Source organism: Prionailurus viverrinus, chromosome A2, assembly GCF_022837055.1.
Source record: "Prionailurus viverrinus isolate Anna chromosome A2, UM_Priviv_1.0, whole genome shotgun sequence".
NCBI classification, from domain to species: Eukaryota; Metazoa; Chordata; class Mammalia; order Carnivora; family Felidae; genus Prionailurus; species Prionailurus viverrinus.
The window spans coordinates 29,173,019-29,188,500 of NC_062562.1; the positions used below are offsets into that span (position 1 = coordinate 29,173,019).

General features: G+C 42.3%; 1 protein-coding gene across 4 annotated transcripts in view; it reads left to right on the top strand.

The window, feature by feature from the left end:
* Positions 1-15,482, top strand: part of PTPRG (protein tyrosine phosphatase receptor type G) — a 713,505-nt gene that overhangs the window by 663,296 nt on the left and 34,727 nt on the right. For all 4 annotated transcript variants that reach the window (XR_007150245.1, XM_047849347.1, XM_047849350.1 and 1 more), the window contains one exon: positions 8,320-8,411. Coding sequence is in view for 3 of the 4 variants with exons in the window: in XM_047849347.1 (XP_047705303.1) it covers positions 8,320-8,411 (92 nt within the window). In the remaining variant the exon portion in view is untranslated. The remainder of the gene's footprint in view (positions 1-8,319; positions 8,412-15,482) is intronic.

The following is a 15,482-nucleotide window of genomic DNA, read 5'->3' on the forward strand; positions in this document are numbered from 1 at the left end:
TCATCTGCACTTTTGTCCTGTAGTCATTTCTATTTTCTTCCTATGAAAAAGACACTCCACCCACTGATACCTCCACTCCCTGTGCAAAAAGAGGCCTGTGTGTTTTAATGACTTGGGGAGAAATTCACAAATAGATTCAAACTTTTGGATGAATCTGCTGTGGTTAAAATTCATAAACAAAGAGTTCTGGCCTTTAAATCCCAAAGCATAAGTGGGATCACTAAGTTACACTAACTTTGTGAGAAGTATTACAAAATAGGCAAATGGTTAAGGAAAGCTTTGCTAATTGATAATCATCCCTGGGAGATAGCCATTTATAGGACTTTTTGAAGAATTCTGAGTTATTGTACTCATCTCATTGAAATTTTAGGAGTTTAGAATCTTCAGTGTGTTCTTCTGATTTAACATAGCAAAGATAGTCTCGTAAGGATGAAGGCATTTTTTCCTGATCTCCCCTGGACTTCTGTACAACATGGAAATGCTACAGAATGTGAATATGGTGGCTAAGGTGGGTTAGCATTAGAAAGCACTCCTCTAGGGGCGCCTGGGTGGCCTAATCGGTTAACTGTCTGACTCTTAATTTCAGCTCAGGTCATGATCTCACAGTTTGTGAGATTGAGCCGCATGTCAGGCTCTGTACTGAGCACAGACCCTGCTTGGCAATATCTCCCTCTCTCTGCCCTTCTCCCACATGCACAAGCGCGCACTTGCTCTCTCTCTCAAACATTAATAAAAAACGGGCACCTGGGTGGCTCAGTCGGTTGAGCATCTGACTTCAGCTCAGGTCATGATCTCATGGTCTGTGAGTTCGAGTCCCACATCAGACTCTGTGCTGACAGCTCAGAGCCTGGAGCCTGCTTCCGATTCTGTGTCTCCCTCTCTCTCTGCCTCTCGCCTGCTCATGCTCTGTTTCTCTCTGTCTCAAAAATAAATAAAAACATTAGAAAAATTTTTTTAAACATTAATAAAAAACAACAAAAACTCCTCTAATGCAAGAGTATCCAACATGAAAGAAATTAAGGAAGTGTTTTTTTTTTTTTTTTAAGTGTATTTATTTTAGGAGAAAGAGAGCAGGGGAGAGGCAGAGAGAGAGGGAAAGAGAGAATCCTAAGCAGGCTCCATGCTAACAAGACAGAGCCCAACTCAGGGCTCGACCCCATGAACCACGATCATGACCTGAGCCAAGATCAAGAGTTGGTCACTTAACCAACTGAACCACCCATGTGCCCCAGAAGTGTTTTTGAAGTTATGTTCCAGTCACTACAGAAGTGTCATCAATTCTTTCATCAGGAAAATTGGAATTATAGTGCCTATTCCATATATGATATTTGGGAAAAGTGGTTGGTTTGTTGGCCAGTTGGTTGGTTTTCCAGGTAGGCTGAACTCTGACTTGTGCAGAATGAAAGGGGCGTTGACTCTTGGGGCACCTGGGTGGCTCAGTCAGTTGAGTGTCGTCCAACTCTTGATTTTGGCTCAGGTCATGATCTCATTGGTCATGAGTCAAACCCCACATTGGGCTCTGCACTGGTAGCTCAGAGACTGCTTGGGATTCTCTGTCTCCTCTCTCTCTCTCTGCCCCTCCCCCACTCATGCTTGCTCTGGCATGCACTTGTTCTCTCTCTCTCTCTCTCTCTCTCAAAAACAAACTTTAAAAAAAGGGGGAAGCTTTGACTCAGTATTTTTTTTTCACTAATTGTTTTCCAATATCGAATGGTTCTCCATTGTCACCCTGGGAGAGTTAAGCATAATAGAATGCAGTAACTTAGCTGTCCGTCCTCTCAAAATGCTTTCTCAGGTAGTTACTTCTAAGACATTTTTAAGATACTAAAGTGATCGATCACACATTTCCATTAAGATCCATATTATCCTTAACCTCTGCAACTACTTTTAAAAATCTAGAGTTTCCAATCTTGAGATACTCTTTTTAAATGACAAACTTCAATAATATTTTCATTGCAGCTATTGAAGTGTTACGTACATACGTCATCTGTAATTTATTTCCACTGTATTGCATTATTCTTTTAGACTTTCTTTACATTATAGCTTTTTAAAATCAAAACATACTTCATTAAATTAACCTGATTAGAGAGAATGTTGTAAGGGCTTTTCCAAATCTGCATATTGTCAAGCACAAATGTCCTTAGAAATGCGTTTTTTTCTGGAAATTAGAACATCCAACTTGCTAATAAGAGCATTAGAAAACAAAATGTTGCTGCTAACCAGTAGCTTGGAAATCCAGAAATGATTCATGCCTTTCCAGCAGTTAAAATACATCTTAATAATTTGAAGGTCACTTGCTACAGCAGGGTGCCAGCATATAAAGGGATTTTAAACATGCAGTTTAAAACCCTTGGGATTAAACCAACCTTGTTGGCATATTTTATTTATACAGAGATTATCTCCAAAGGAGATTCATTGGTCTTTTGACTATAATGAAGCCTTTTCTTTATTGACTTCATTGTGTCATAAATGAAAAGAGATTTCTTTTTATGGCAGGAAATAAAATGTTCCAATCTCTGCAACACTCCTTGCATCCAAAGAGTCTGATTTAGACAAAAATCTATTTGTTGTGCTCTAACTCGGAAACTAAAATCGCAGTAATGTTCCTTTATTTCATGTTTGCTTTATCTTCCTAAGTGGACACAGAGGTATTACCAAGTGCAGACAGAGACCCGAACTTGGCTTCTGGGAACTGAGAGCACAGACACAAGAAGGGACTGAGTTGTTCCTGAAATCCGGGACTGTCCACTAGAGAGGTGGTTGACAATCCTGTTGTGGGACTTGGGGGACCTGGGGTAAGGTCTGAGCAGGAGTGACTTGATCCAGTGACTCTGCTGGGGCTTTATAGGTTCTTCTTATAAATTTGCCAGAGGACAGATTGGGTTGGGATTTGACATAGGGTTGCAGGAACTTGAATGGATTAAACAAACTTCACTGAGATTGGTGGCAGAGTAGGTGACGTAAGGCCCTCTGGAATGTTCATTGTAATTCTTTATGTACCCACACCCTGCCAGTACGGTATTTTCTAAAATAGACGTTAAGCCAGTTGACCCCAGCACTGAGCATCTTGGCAGGAAGGTAAACACTACAACACTTTTTTTTTTTTTTTTACTTGACATCATCAAGGTGACCAGAATATTAGTGTGAATTCTCCAGGTTTACGGAAGCTTACTCTTCAAGCCAAAGTGTATCATTTCATTTGTTATAAGTCAAAGTTTCTTTAAAATGCATTATTGTGGTTTTCTGCCCTCTAGCCGTGTACGTTCAATTGAAGGTCGAGAGACTTGAAATAAGGTAGAAGAGATGAGACTTTGGAGTTGGCCTGGGCCCCACCAGTTGATAATGACAGTGGACATTGGCCAAGCTCTTTGGTCTCTTGTAGTCAGTTTGCCTGTCTATAAAATGGGTAATCACCCCCAGAAATCATAGGGCTGTGCACATAAAGCAATTCGCACACAACAATAAATGAGTTACGAAGCATTTAGTAAATGCCAAGCACTCATCTGCTTTTTGTAACACTATGAGTTAGGTAGTTATTCGCATTTCACAGATGAGGAAAAAGAACCGCAGAGAGTTTGAAGTACCACCACCAGGCCATCTTGCTCTGGCCACCATTTCCCCCAGGTGCCTGATACACGCAGAATGCTTTCCATCATCAGTAACCGAGAAGAAGGACGCTACACAATCTTACCGAGTTACAGGCTAAATACCTGCCACAGAGCTGCTGCCTGAGCCCTGTCTGCAGCACCTCCCTGTGGCTGATGTTCAGTTCAAGAAGTCTTGGCTACTGACTTTTTCTTTCTTTTTTCAAAATGTTTGTTTATTTACTTGTGCGAAGACAGACAAGAAAGTGAAGTTTTTCCCTTTTTGTGTATCTGTTATTCCTGAAGAATAAGAGAAGGCAGACTAAGATTATGAAAGTAGCTTAGAACCATACACCAATGTAAGAGTGATTTTCCACTAATGGCTCCAAAGATGCAAGTACAACAGAGACATAACTAGATTTGGAAGTAGCCTCTCTCTGTGTTCCGTGTGTTCTTTGTTCCTTACAGTGTTGTATTCAAGGTCAACAGTCTTGAGTCTTCCAACGCTCTGCTTTGGGTACCTACAAACCAGACACCAATTCCAGGCTTCCTCAGAAGTGGTACATGAGGATGTTTCGTTGTGGACTGCCCAAAATAAAAGGTCTCTTGTATATGAAGTTTAATTCCAGCCACCAAAGGCCGAAATCTTGGAACAAAGTATAAATAGTAATATCACATAACAATCTCACCCTTAAGGTGCTGATTCTCAGCTGACTGTACCAAGCACTTTATAACAGGACGATTTAATGATAAAAGCAGTACTCTCATTTTTGCTGAATTTAAATCTTCGCTATATGAAAATTCTATAAGTAAATAGGAGGAGGGGAAAAAAGGGAAGCAAACCACAAGAGACTTTTTTTTTTTTTAAAGTTTATTTCTTTGGAGAGAGGGAGAGAGAGGGAGAATCCCAAGCAGGCTCTTTGCCGTCAGGGCAAAGCCCACGCAGGGCTTGATCTCACGAACCTGAGCCAAAATCAAGAGTCAGATGCTTAACCAACTAAGCCACCCAGGTGCCCCAATAGACTGTTAACTATAGAGAACAAACCAAAGGTTGACGGAGGGAGGTGGGCAAGGCCTGAGCTAGGTGTATGATGGATATTAAGGACGGCACTTGCGTGTTACAGGTGAGTGATGAATCACTAAATTCTCCTCCAGAGGCCAATATTACCCTATATGTTAACTAACTGGAACTTAAAAACTTGAAACAAAAAACGCTGGCACAAAATTTAAACATAACATTTTATCCAAGGGACTCTAATTAAACCAAGATACTCAATTTAACTCCTTGTTCTTCCTTGAAATTGGAGAATGTAGACAAGTTAGGTATCACAGCACATAGGAGAAAGAGCTTTGCATTCAGTGCACCAGGGTTCAGATCTCAGCTCTGCCTACTGAGTTATCGGTCGCTTTGGACATGTTGCTTCCGTTACCTCCTGTGTAACGTGAGGATAACAATGTCCCCTTCACGTAGTTCTGGTAAAGGTAAATGTACTGAAAGCATTTAGCACAGTCCCTGGTAACCAGTCTAGGGCTTAATAAACAGTGATTCTGTTTTCATTATACCCACTCTATCTTGAGACCGTTTCATTATATATCCTAACAATCTCCCATTTAACCTGGAGGTCAAACCTCTTCCCTTTGATGCCAGCTCATAGTTTTCTTTATCAGCACTACATCGGTAACATTTATTTTTGCCTGAGTCATCAAACCCCTCCCTTTCATGGCACTTGGAGTCTTCACCATGTAATTACAAGCTGTTCTTGCCCCCACCTGCTTACGTTCATTGCTTCTCCAACACAAATGTGCCCTTGGGCGGAGACCATCTCCCTAATGTCCGGCCGAGTCCTGGGTGCTCAGGAAATGCCTCCTCCAGTGGTTTCCCATTCACTCGGACCATATACACAGACAGCAGCCATCTCTCTTGACCTTGGATCCGCGACCCGCTTCCCCTTCCATGGTCCAGCTTTTAGTTAATCTTTCTGAGCTTATTTTCCCAACTGTGAGATGGGTAGGAAAATAGCCTCTATCTCCCAGGGTTGTTGAGAGGATTTGAGTACATGTTAATGCACCTAAAGGGCATAGAAAAGTGCCTCGTCCATAGTTAGTGCTGCTAATGTCCTCTGCGTTCAGCAACGGAACATACTTCGGTGAAAAAGCATCTTTCATATGGATGACCTCTAACACCACAGGGTTTTTCCAGATAAAAGCTGAGATCAGGTCTATGCTGCTGTCCTAATTGCTTGGCCTTCTGCTAGTTACGGTAATTTTCTAATTACCTGGTTCTTGCTGAGAGAAATTTAAGAGGAAAACTATTAGGACTTTGAATTAGTCATAGCCTTATATTCATCGTAATATTGACCAAAAAAAGATTTATGACCCTTCAGCTTCATTTATCTTGATTGAAAGACAAATACCATGTTACCTGGGTAGCTGGTGGTGGTCCGTGCTGAGCGTGTGTAGGTGTGTGTGTGTGTGTGTGTGTGTGTGTGTGTGTGTGTGTGCCTGCCTGTTGGTAGTTTCATGACGTTACTGGTGGTGCCTGGAAATGCAGAGGGGTGTGGTTACACTTCCTTGGATGAAGAAGCTAATTGGAGACACTAGTGAGTCATATATTTCCATGATTATCATACTGAGCTCTGCTGGATTTCTCCTGCATCTAGCCACGGGGGATAGCAGGCAGACTGATTGCTGAGCACGTATGGCATTAGCTTGAATACTATACCTGAGCAATTGGCAGAAAAGAAAAAAATGATAGTTACCCTAAAAACATTTTTTTTTTTAATGACTTGAGGTGGGCTTTGGCCTTTGAAATGCTGTGGGTTTTGCCCTTTTTTGTTTTTTGACTCTGCAGAGTAAAATAGCTCTAAAGCTGACCTGTTGTTTTTTCTTTCTTTAAACTACAGTCCCTGTGCCCCGTAAATGTATTGGAATTCTAAAATTCTAAGCTATCATGGGATAAATGTTGCCCTCAGCCTATTGTGCTGTTAATGATGTCCCCCTCGGAAAGGGGTGTCTTTGGGTTTCTAAATAAAGTGGGAGGCTGCATTCTATAGTGTTCGCAGGGTTACGTTGTATCTCATGTCGCTCCTTTTGCCCCTTGTCCAAAGATGAGTGTCTTTGGGTTAATCTTCTTGAGACTCCGGTTTTGTACATATTAACCCTTCAGCCTCAGCTTAATTTCTCTGCCACTTGATCTTAATTGTAGAATTTGCTTACTCCTAAACATTTGAAGGGAAGTCAGTCAGATAATTTTGGAAATTTTTCTTGAACTGTGCATTCTGCTCAATATTCTGGAGAAACGTTTTGGCTCTGCTTACTTTGTTAATGCTGGTTACATCATTATGGGAGCTATAGATTTCTTGGGCGTGCAAAATGATTGCATATTCATGAACATCTTCAATCCTGAAATATTTGTAAATAACTTGGCAATTTTTTTCATAAGGTGGCCTATTAAAATGATTAGGTCTTTAATTGTTCACACAGAAAGAATTTGTGCTTACAGAGCACCACCTATTTGATAAATAACGTGTCTATGCGAAGCAATTTGGATTATGAACATATAAGTCACCTTCCTTAAACAAAGTATAAGAGATGCTATTTTCCACTTAAGAATGATTCAAGTTTGAAAATGTCAATAGATGCAAAAAGCCACCCTGGAGCTTTGCTCTCTCGAGAGAAAGTAGAGAAGGAATGACATAGTCAATGTTAACTGTCACCAGATGAAGAGAAATCAGATTGTCAGGCCTGGATCTATAACATTCTTGCCAAAGTAGGACCTCATTTACACATACAGATCTTCATACCCTTTGCTAAGAAAAGCATCTGTGGCAGTTTAGATGTTTGTGCGTTTGCCAAAGATCTTTCACTCTGAATAAAGTAAATGTCATGTCTGTTGTTTATCTCAAATTCAGCAGAGTATTTTTAAAAGGAAATATTTGCGGGGGAGGGTCGAGGGAAGGAGGTTGGGGAGCTCCAGTTAGTGGGGTGTGGCAGTTTTACGGCCAGTACTCAAGTATCAGGCTGGATCTGGACAAAGCAGCTTAAAACACACTTTGGGCTCGTATAGCCGAAAGCATCCCTCTGAAGTGACAACGTTGCAATAAATTGGAAAGTGGAGTCTTCCTGAATCTCTACCTAGTCTGTCAACACCCAAAAAATCCAGTTAATTCAGTCAAACTGATTATTTGGCATCGTGTAGACACAGCTGTCTTGAACTCAAATTTTGAACATTTAAACATAGATGGCATTGTACCCGAAGCCAGCTGGTACAATGGCATCGATCTGTAATTGTGTATAAAGATTGCTTCGACTTGAGAGATGCTCCAAGTTCAAGCTGGACCCCACTGCAGAGCAATTTTTGAGAAATCTTAGGTTGTGATAAAATTTCTTGACAAATGATGTACCTTAGGTAGGTTCAGACTTTCAGTTGAGAGTATGGTGCGGTCATTTAACTATGTAAATTGCCTAAAACATTTAAAAAAAAAAAAAAAGTAATTCCCTACATACTTGAAAAGGAAACAAACCTGTATTTTACCTTGCTTCTCGACATTCAAAACCATGAGATAGAAATGTAAAATACATCCTGAGACTCTTCTTGAGGACCTCTACTTCAGGTGACCGAATTACAGCACTCTTTGCAAAAGTCAAATGTTTGTCTTTAATAATCCCTTGTCCGTGTTACTTGTTTTATTGAAGTGTATTCTGTGTGACTCTGAATTTCATTTTATCCCCACAGATGACATGGAAGCCATTCCTGTCAAACAGTTTGTTAAACACATCGGTGAGCTGTATTCTAATAACCAGCATGGGTTCTCCGAGGATTTTGAGGTAGGTTTCGAGACTGAAAAGTAACTTCCGGAGACCCAACCCTTACTGTGTGAGGCTTGTTAGAAACTCGAGCTGAGTTCATTCTGGCATAACAAAACAATGGTGGGAAAAGTGGAGACCGGTTTTCTGCTGCTGCTGCTGCTTTTCTGCGTCACGCTTACAACTGTGACAAGCACTCTCATCCCAGTAAACATTAGGCGAGAGGGAGTTGGTCACCCATGTCCTGAACGTGCGTTTCTACGGAAGAGCGGACTTGGGGGTAGAGAGGAGGCAGGGGTAGAGAGGAGGCAAGCGCCCCCCGGTCCTGTCTTCATCTTAATCCTGAGCAGGCCAGTAGTTCTCACACCGAGGGTAGGGTTCGTGTCTCTGGGTGCACGAGGTGTTGAGGGGGTCGAGTGCACGGTAGGTAGGGTGCCTCCTCATCCTCGGGCCAGTCACCTCCTCTCCGATTGCCTGGGTCCCTCGCTTTTAACAGTGGCGCTCGCGTCACGGACGGCCCCACAGTGGGAAGAGGTGAATGCTGAACGTCTGTGAAAGCGCCGGGTGAACCGTGAAGCCCGTGCGAAGGTTGATGGTTGTCGTTCTTGTGACTGTCACTCCCTGGAGAGAAGACACGGGTTAACGCAGCCCTTGTGATTGTAAGAACTGTTGTGCGGGGAGCAAGGTAGAGCGGGGCGCGCACCGCCCTGCCAGCTCCGGGTTCCGTGCCAGTTCAGCAGTGACAGGGCGTCAATGAGGAGCTATTAAACAGACTGCCCTTTTCTTCACCGAGGCGCTTAACTAAGGCACATCTCTGGCAGCAAGAGTTGTGCCAAGGGGGCCAAGTTTTCGTGGCAGCTCAGCTGTCTTCTAGCTTTGTGGGTGAGTCGGTTCTTTTCTCTGTCTCATTCTTCCTTTAAAATGGAAACGATGATGATGATGCTTTACGGCCCATCTCTTTTCCCAAAATGGGTGATGGGGATTAAATGATGTGATGGAAAGGACACACAATGAGGAATAAACACAGGACCCAAAGCCCCTGTCTCCGTGCAAGGCCAGAGTCCCCAGAGGCCATCATAAAGGCAGTTATACTGACAACTATTTCTCTTGGTTTTTTGTTTTGTTGTGTTGTGTTTTTCTGGGCAAAACCAAAGCAAAGGTAGTAGAGAGAAGGGACCCTCTGATTTATTCGTCAAAGTCCTGTGTATCATGGAACAAACAAAAATATGTCGAGTACTTAATGCGGCTGTTAGATGCTTACCAAAAAAGGTGCCTATTCAACTACAGAGAACATGGTTTAAAGTCAAACATTTTGTATTCATGAGGACAGCAAATGTGTGTGCTGTTGAAGTGATTTAGTTCAATTGACTGTTGGCTGGATGACTGAGCAAGAATATTGAGGCATTTAACAATGTTGATGGTATTCAGGACAAACATTTATCCTCTGGAGAACAGAATTTGATCAGGATGACCAAATGCAACTCCAGTTTCTCAATTATTTATGATTTGAGACCCCCAGTGCTATTCATCACAGCTGGTTTTGACACCATTTAATTATTCAAAATAATCAGCTACACCTCTATAAACTTGATCTGACTTAAAATGGGCTTTGCTGCATCACAGTCAAGCCTGTTAACAAATTCTGGGCATCTGCACCCTATTTCTGTCCTAAAACAAAACAAAACAAAAAAATCCACTCTGGCTGGAAGCTTTTGTCTCCTGTATTGAACTTTATAGCTTAAATCTTATTAGCTGGTGGTTAAGGGAGGGGCCCAAAAGGGCAGGGACAGGGGAGGCATTGTTCTGCCCTTGTCCCTTCACAATCCCTCCTGGTTCGAATGGTTTAAAATCAGGGCTATTCAGAATAGGAAGATTATCCTTTCTTCTGAAAAGAACAATAAGGCAGCGACATAATGGGAGGAATGAGACAGGAAAACTTGTTAATCTACCGTCCTCTTCTAATTGAGGGAGATTTTGAACTATTTTAGAACAGTGGTAGTAGTCCTTTTTGGCTGCTCTGCTAAAAGGGACAACTGGTAACAGGCTATTTAAGAAATTATTAAGGCTGTTTTACAAATGAGATAGTAAAAGACTGTAAAAGAAGGTCAGGAAAAGAGATTTTGTGCAATTCAAAACAAAACAAAACAAAACAACTGGGGCACCTGGCTGGCTCTGTCAGTGGAGAGTATATGACTCTTGATCTTGTAGGTTTGAGCTGCACAATGGGTGTAGAGATTACTTTAAAAAAAAAAAAAAAAGTCCTGGGGCACCTGGGCGGCTCAGTCAGTTAAGCCTCGACTTCGGCTCAGGTCATGATCCCACAGTTCATGAGTTCAGGCCCCGCATCAGGTCTGTGCTGACCGCTCGGAGCCTGGAGCCTGCTTCAGGTTCTGTCTCCCTCTCTCTCTGCCCCTCCCCCACTGATGCTGTCTTTCTCTCTCTCTCAAAGATGAGTAAACATTAAAAATAAATCTTTTTGGGGCGCCTGGGTGGCGCAGTCGGTTAAGCGTCCGACTTCAGCCAGGTCATGATCTCGCGGTCCGGGAGTTCGAGCCCCGCGTCAGGCTCTGGGCTGATGGCTCAGAGCCTGGAGCCTGTTTCCGATTCTGTGTCTCCCTCTCTCTCTCTGCCCCTCCCCCGTTCATGCTCTGTCTCTCTCTGTCCCAAAAATAAATAAACGTTGAAAAAAAAAAATTTTAAAAATAAATCTTTTTAAAAAGCCAAAACAGCACCCTCATTATGATAGGAGACTAAAAAAGTCAACCCCAGATTTCCACATCTTTTTAAGTGGAATAACGGTGGCCGGCATTTTCTTAGCACTGCACTTGGATTATTTCACTCGTTTCCCAGAACTGCCCTTCGTAGAGGTACTATTCTGTTGTCCCCATTTTACAAATGAGGAAACTTTACCCATAGGAAAACTGAGGCTTTGAGTGGCTCAGATGTGAAATGGCAGAAGTCAGGTTTTAGGACCAGGATATGTGACTCAAGCCCACATGTTTTACCTCAGTGCTCTCCGGACTCTCATTAAGTAGTATCCTATGGTGACCTGGAGTCAGAAGGAAAAAAAATCAAGACTACCAGTGACTGTCTAAAACTGATCAGGCAGCTGATAAGCCAACAATTGTCTTGGCAGGAAAAAAAAAGGGGGGGGGGGCAGGGGAAGGCAAGAGAGGAAACCACCAAAATAAGGAATCCCCCCCCATTAAAAATACTGGGAGCCCATTACATGGTCTTTATGGTCCAGAGCCTACCAGATAGCTGAGAATCTGACTTAAGAAAATTTTATACAGCATCTGAATAGAGGCCTAAAGTTAGTCAAAGAACTAACCTGAAAATTATAAATACCACTTAACAATTGATGTGTGGCTATTAAGAGAGCAAACAATTCATCTGACAGTTATTCATGAGAACCTTTTATTCTGTGGACATAACATAAAGCACAGAGGTAAATTTGAGACCTTGCCCTCTAGGAGTTTCACCTCCTGGTGGCAGTGGAGACCACGGTGGGCAAAGCAAAATAAGTGATAATACTGATAAAGTTCTGGATAGAAGAGGGCAAAGAAGAAGAAAAGCTTCCATGAATTTTTTTGTTATTTCACCAGAATTTCTATTTGCCCCATCTTGTTTAAAAATCTTGGATGGAAATGAAAAAAAAAAATGGTGAATAGCTGTCCTATTTTCAGAATTTTGCTGCTTGGAGGAGAATGAGAAAAACAATTCCCCGGTAATTTTGAGTCTTTGTCTAGAGGTGATGCAGCAAGCATTTTGTCCTTGTCAGATAAATTTTGGAGACTGTTAAAAGCTGGCAACATTATACCTCTAGCAGATTTTGCAGTCACCGGAAATAACATCAATCCTTGTCTCAGGATGGCGTTCGATGCCTCTGTTCCCTTGGCTACCTGCGTTGACTTCAACCTCACTCTTCCCCGGCCTCCACAGTCCTAATCCAGGAGGCTTCCAAAGGCGCAGTGCTAGCATTATCTTTCAAACGGAGAGAGCTCTGAGGCTGTGTGGGTCGACAGAATTAATAGGCAGGGGTCAGGAGCATCACGAGGTGAAAGGCTGAGTGCAGAGATGAGGCCAGAGGTCCAATACCCCTTGACAAGATCCTTTGGGGGAATTACCTCTGTTACCATTAACTCCAGCTGAGCTAAATTTGGGCGGGTTGCTCATCTTAAATCAGGAGAACAAAGCTTTGTCCACCTGAGCCCATGCACTCCAGGGATCAGTGGCCACTATCACTTTATGTAAGATGCAGCGTTCCGATGTTGCCAGTGACACGTTAAGAGGGCATCGCCAGATAGAGGGGTGGATGCTCCATGAGGCTGCGGCCTGCAAAATGGCAGAAGCCCGTGACAGAATGCCACTTAAGGTCTGAAAGGTCTTTAAAACATCTCTAAACCCTTAGCAAGAAGAAAACCATAGTTGCGTTGAGGTTTTTGTGAAGGGTGAGGAGAGAGGGAATTAGCCCAATTCACAAATAGTGTGCACAAGGTCATTTTATTTTATAGATCTGCTGCAGGATAATAGGTGCTGTGATAAAAATGGGTGGTTTTTCTGGAAGGGTTAGGCAGTCACTGTATATAAAGACAGATGGATTCAGACCAGGGGTGAGTAGGACAGGCATTCTTGCCAAGGCAGATGGCAGTGAAGCAAAGAGCAGGAGATCCTACGGTCTTGTCAAAGGGCACAGAGGTAAAACTGTCCGGAAGGAGAAGGGAGCTGGTGGAAGATGGCAGATCTGGGCTGGGATCGTGAAAGCCTGGCTAAGGAATCCGGGATCTATCCAGAGATTTCCGAGTAAGAGAATAACAAAGTCCAGGCAGCACAGGAAGAAATTTGGCATGGCAGCTGTTTGTAGCCCGAGAGGCAGGAAGATGGCATGTCACCGGTATCCAACGAGGGCCAGCTCTGTGCCGGACGCTAGGCAAGCACCAGACCGTAGCAATGACCTAAACTAATCAGTCTTTCGTGGCCCCTGTCCCTAATACAACTGTAGGCTGTCTGAACTCCCACACCAAGAATGTTCTGTATACTCGGGTCTCACACTTGGTCACCTGGTCCAAAATGTGTTCTTCTTGGCTTTCTTTGTGAAGCTGAATAATCTGGAAGATTTCCAGATGTATTTTTATTCTGTCAGTTTCAAATTGAGCCATAGAATGGTAGGGCAGTAGGTCTCCATGTGCCTTTTCAGTAGCTTCTCACATCACTGACTCCAGGCAGCAGGAGATTTCCCCTGTTCTGTCTGTCAGGAATTCTGGATATGTCAACTTGGGGCGTTTTGTTTCAGTTTTACTTTATTTTTAAGTCTCTTGTTTTTACTCGGCTTTCTTCTGTGGTGGTGTGCCTGTCGGTACTCAGAATACTCATTTTGAGAATTTCAACTCTGTTACATGGACAGGAAAATGCAAATAAGCTTAAATCTTAAAACTATATATCAGAGTGCCCAATAGGTAACTTTGCTATACACACTCCGTCAGCCAGTGTCTCTTCAAAGGGTTTTAACACCTATTAAAATCACATTAACTTTGGAATTCCAGTTCTGATGGGGAAAAGCCACTCCAGGATCAGATCGTAGTATCAGCATCTAAATGAGCCACACAGTTTTGCAAGGAATTACAGATGGCGTTATTATCCACAAGACAAAATCAGAAGGCCTTAGGCACACCCCTCGGGTTCTAATAAAATCAGATTTAACATTATTTATGACTATTCTTTGTTTTCTGTCATTCACATAATTGGAAAAGTGAAATAGAGGCAATGGATCAGACCAGGGATTTTAGATAACAGAGAGTTTCATTGGCGATATCGAATGACTGCTTTAAACAGTGCAGACAGATGCTTCCAAGCAGTCGTGGTCAATTGCATTATATTATAATAGAGGCCCACACTAGGGTGGTCAGATCCACACGCTGAGAGACAAAAAGCAATAAACCGAGTGAATCTCAAAGTGACTTAATGCTGTAATCTCTTATCACAAGATGTTTTAGCAACCCAGCCCATGCTAAAAGTATGACCTTCAAAACCCAGAAACAGGGATGTCAACTTATTTCAGGGATTTCCGTATAGATTGAACTAATGTCTTCCAGAATACAAATCCATCTTCAAAGGTATTCTGTCCCTGGAACTATTGAAGAATAGACCTCAGGCTTTCAGGGCAATTCTAAGCGGCCAGTATCCCCAACACTTTGAGTATGGGTAGCACTGCTTAAGTGTTTGTAGATGTTTAAGATCTCAGACTCATCGCTTTGGGCCTATACTTTTTCTCATTCTAGAGAAAAGTACCAAAGCCTGGAGTCCCTTTAAACCAGCATTTGCAAAACCACAGATCATACACCATTTTAGAATAGAAAATAGAGGAGTTTATCACGTTTAGGAAGAGTAAGGAAAGGGTAAGAACTGCTGTGAAACAAACACACTTTCCCGAGAGAAGCGTGTGGCATTAGTGCCTCTGGGCTTTTTTTTTTTTTTTTTTTCTTTTAATGGACAACAGGGCAGGTCTACAATTAAAAAAAAAAATTGAATGTCCATCTGCCAAGAATCAGGAGTTCATGAGCATGGTCTCTTTGAATAGATAATGACCCCACTGTTTTTAGACTTTAAATTCTTGGATTAGAGTGAGTTAGTTCCTCCTTGGAAAGAAGAGAGGGACTCCTCACTGGGAAGTACTTTGTGAATCTAAAAGACAACCAGTTCCTTGTTTTCATTATGCCTCATGTAAATGCTATGGAAAACATCGATAATTGCTATGCATCTCCTTCATGGAAAAAAAAAAATCTGCACGCTCCTAAACTCTGTTACATCTGTCACGTGTAAAACATTTCTCCTGATAATTTTCTGTCACTTGCTCCTGCTCTTTGCAACAGCTGTGTGCTGCTAATCACTTCCCTTATTAGTTAGCCCCAGTACTTTCTTGGGTTTGAACCGTACACTGTAGAAAATGTTGACTTTACAGCCATCGTGCAGGAGGCTAATGGATGATGTTTACCATACGTGGCTAAGGTCCTGAAGAGGTCCCTCTTCCACTGTTGCTTTTGTAAAGAAGGATAATGTAAATGAAACTAAGAGTTCACAAATAATTCAGCAAAT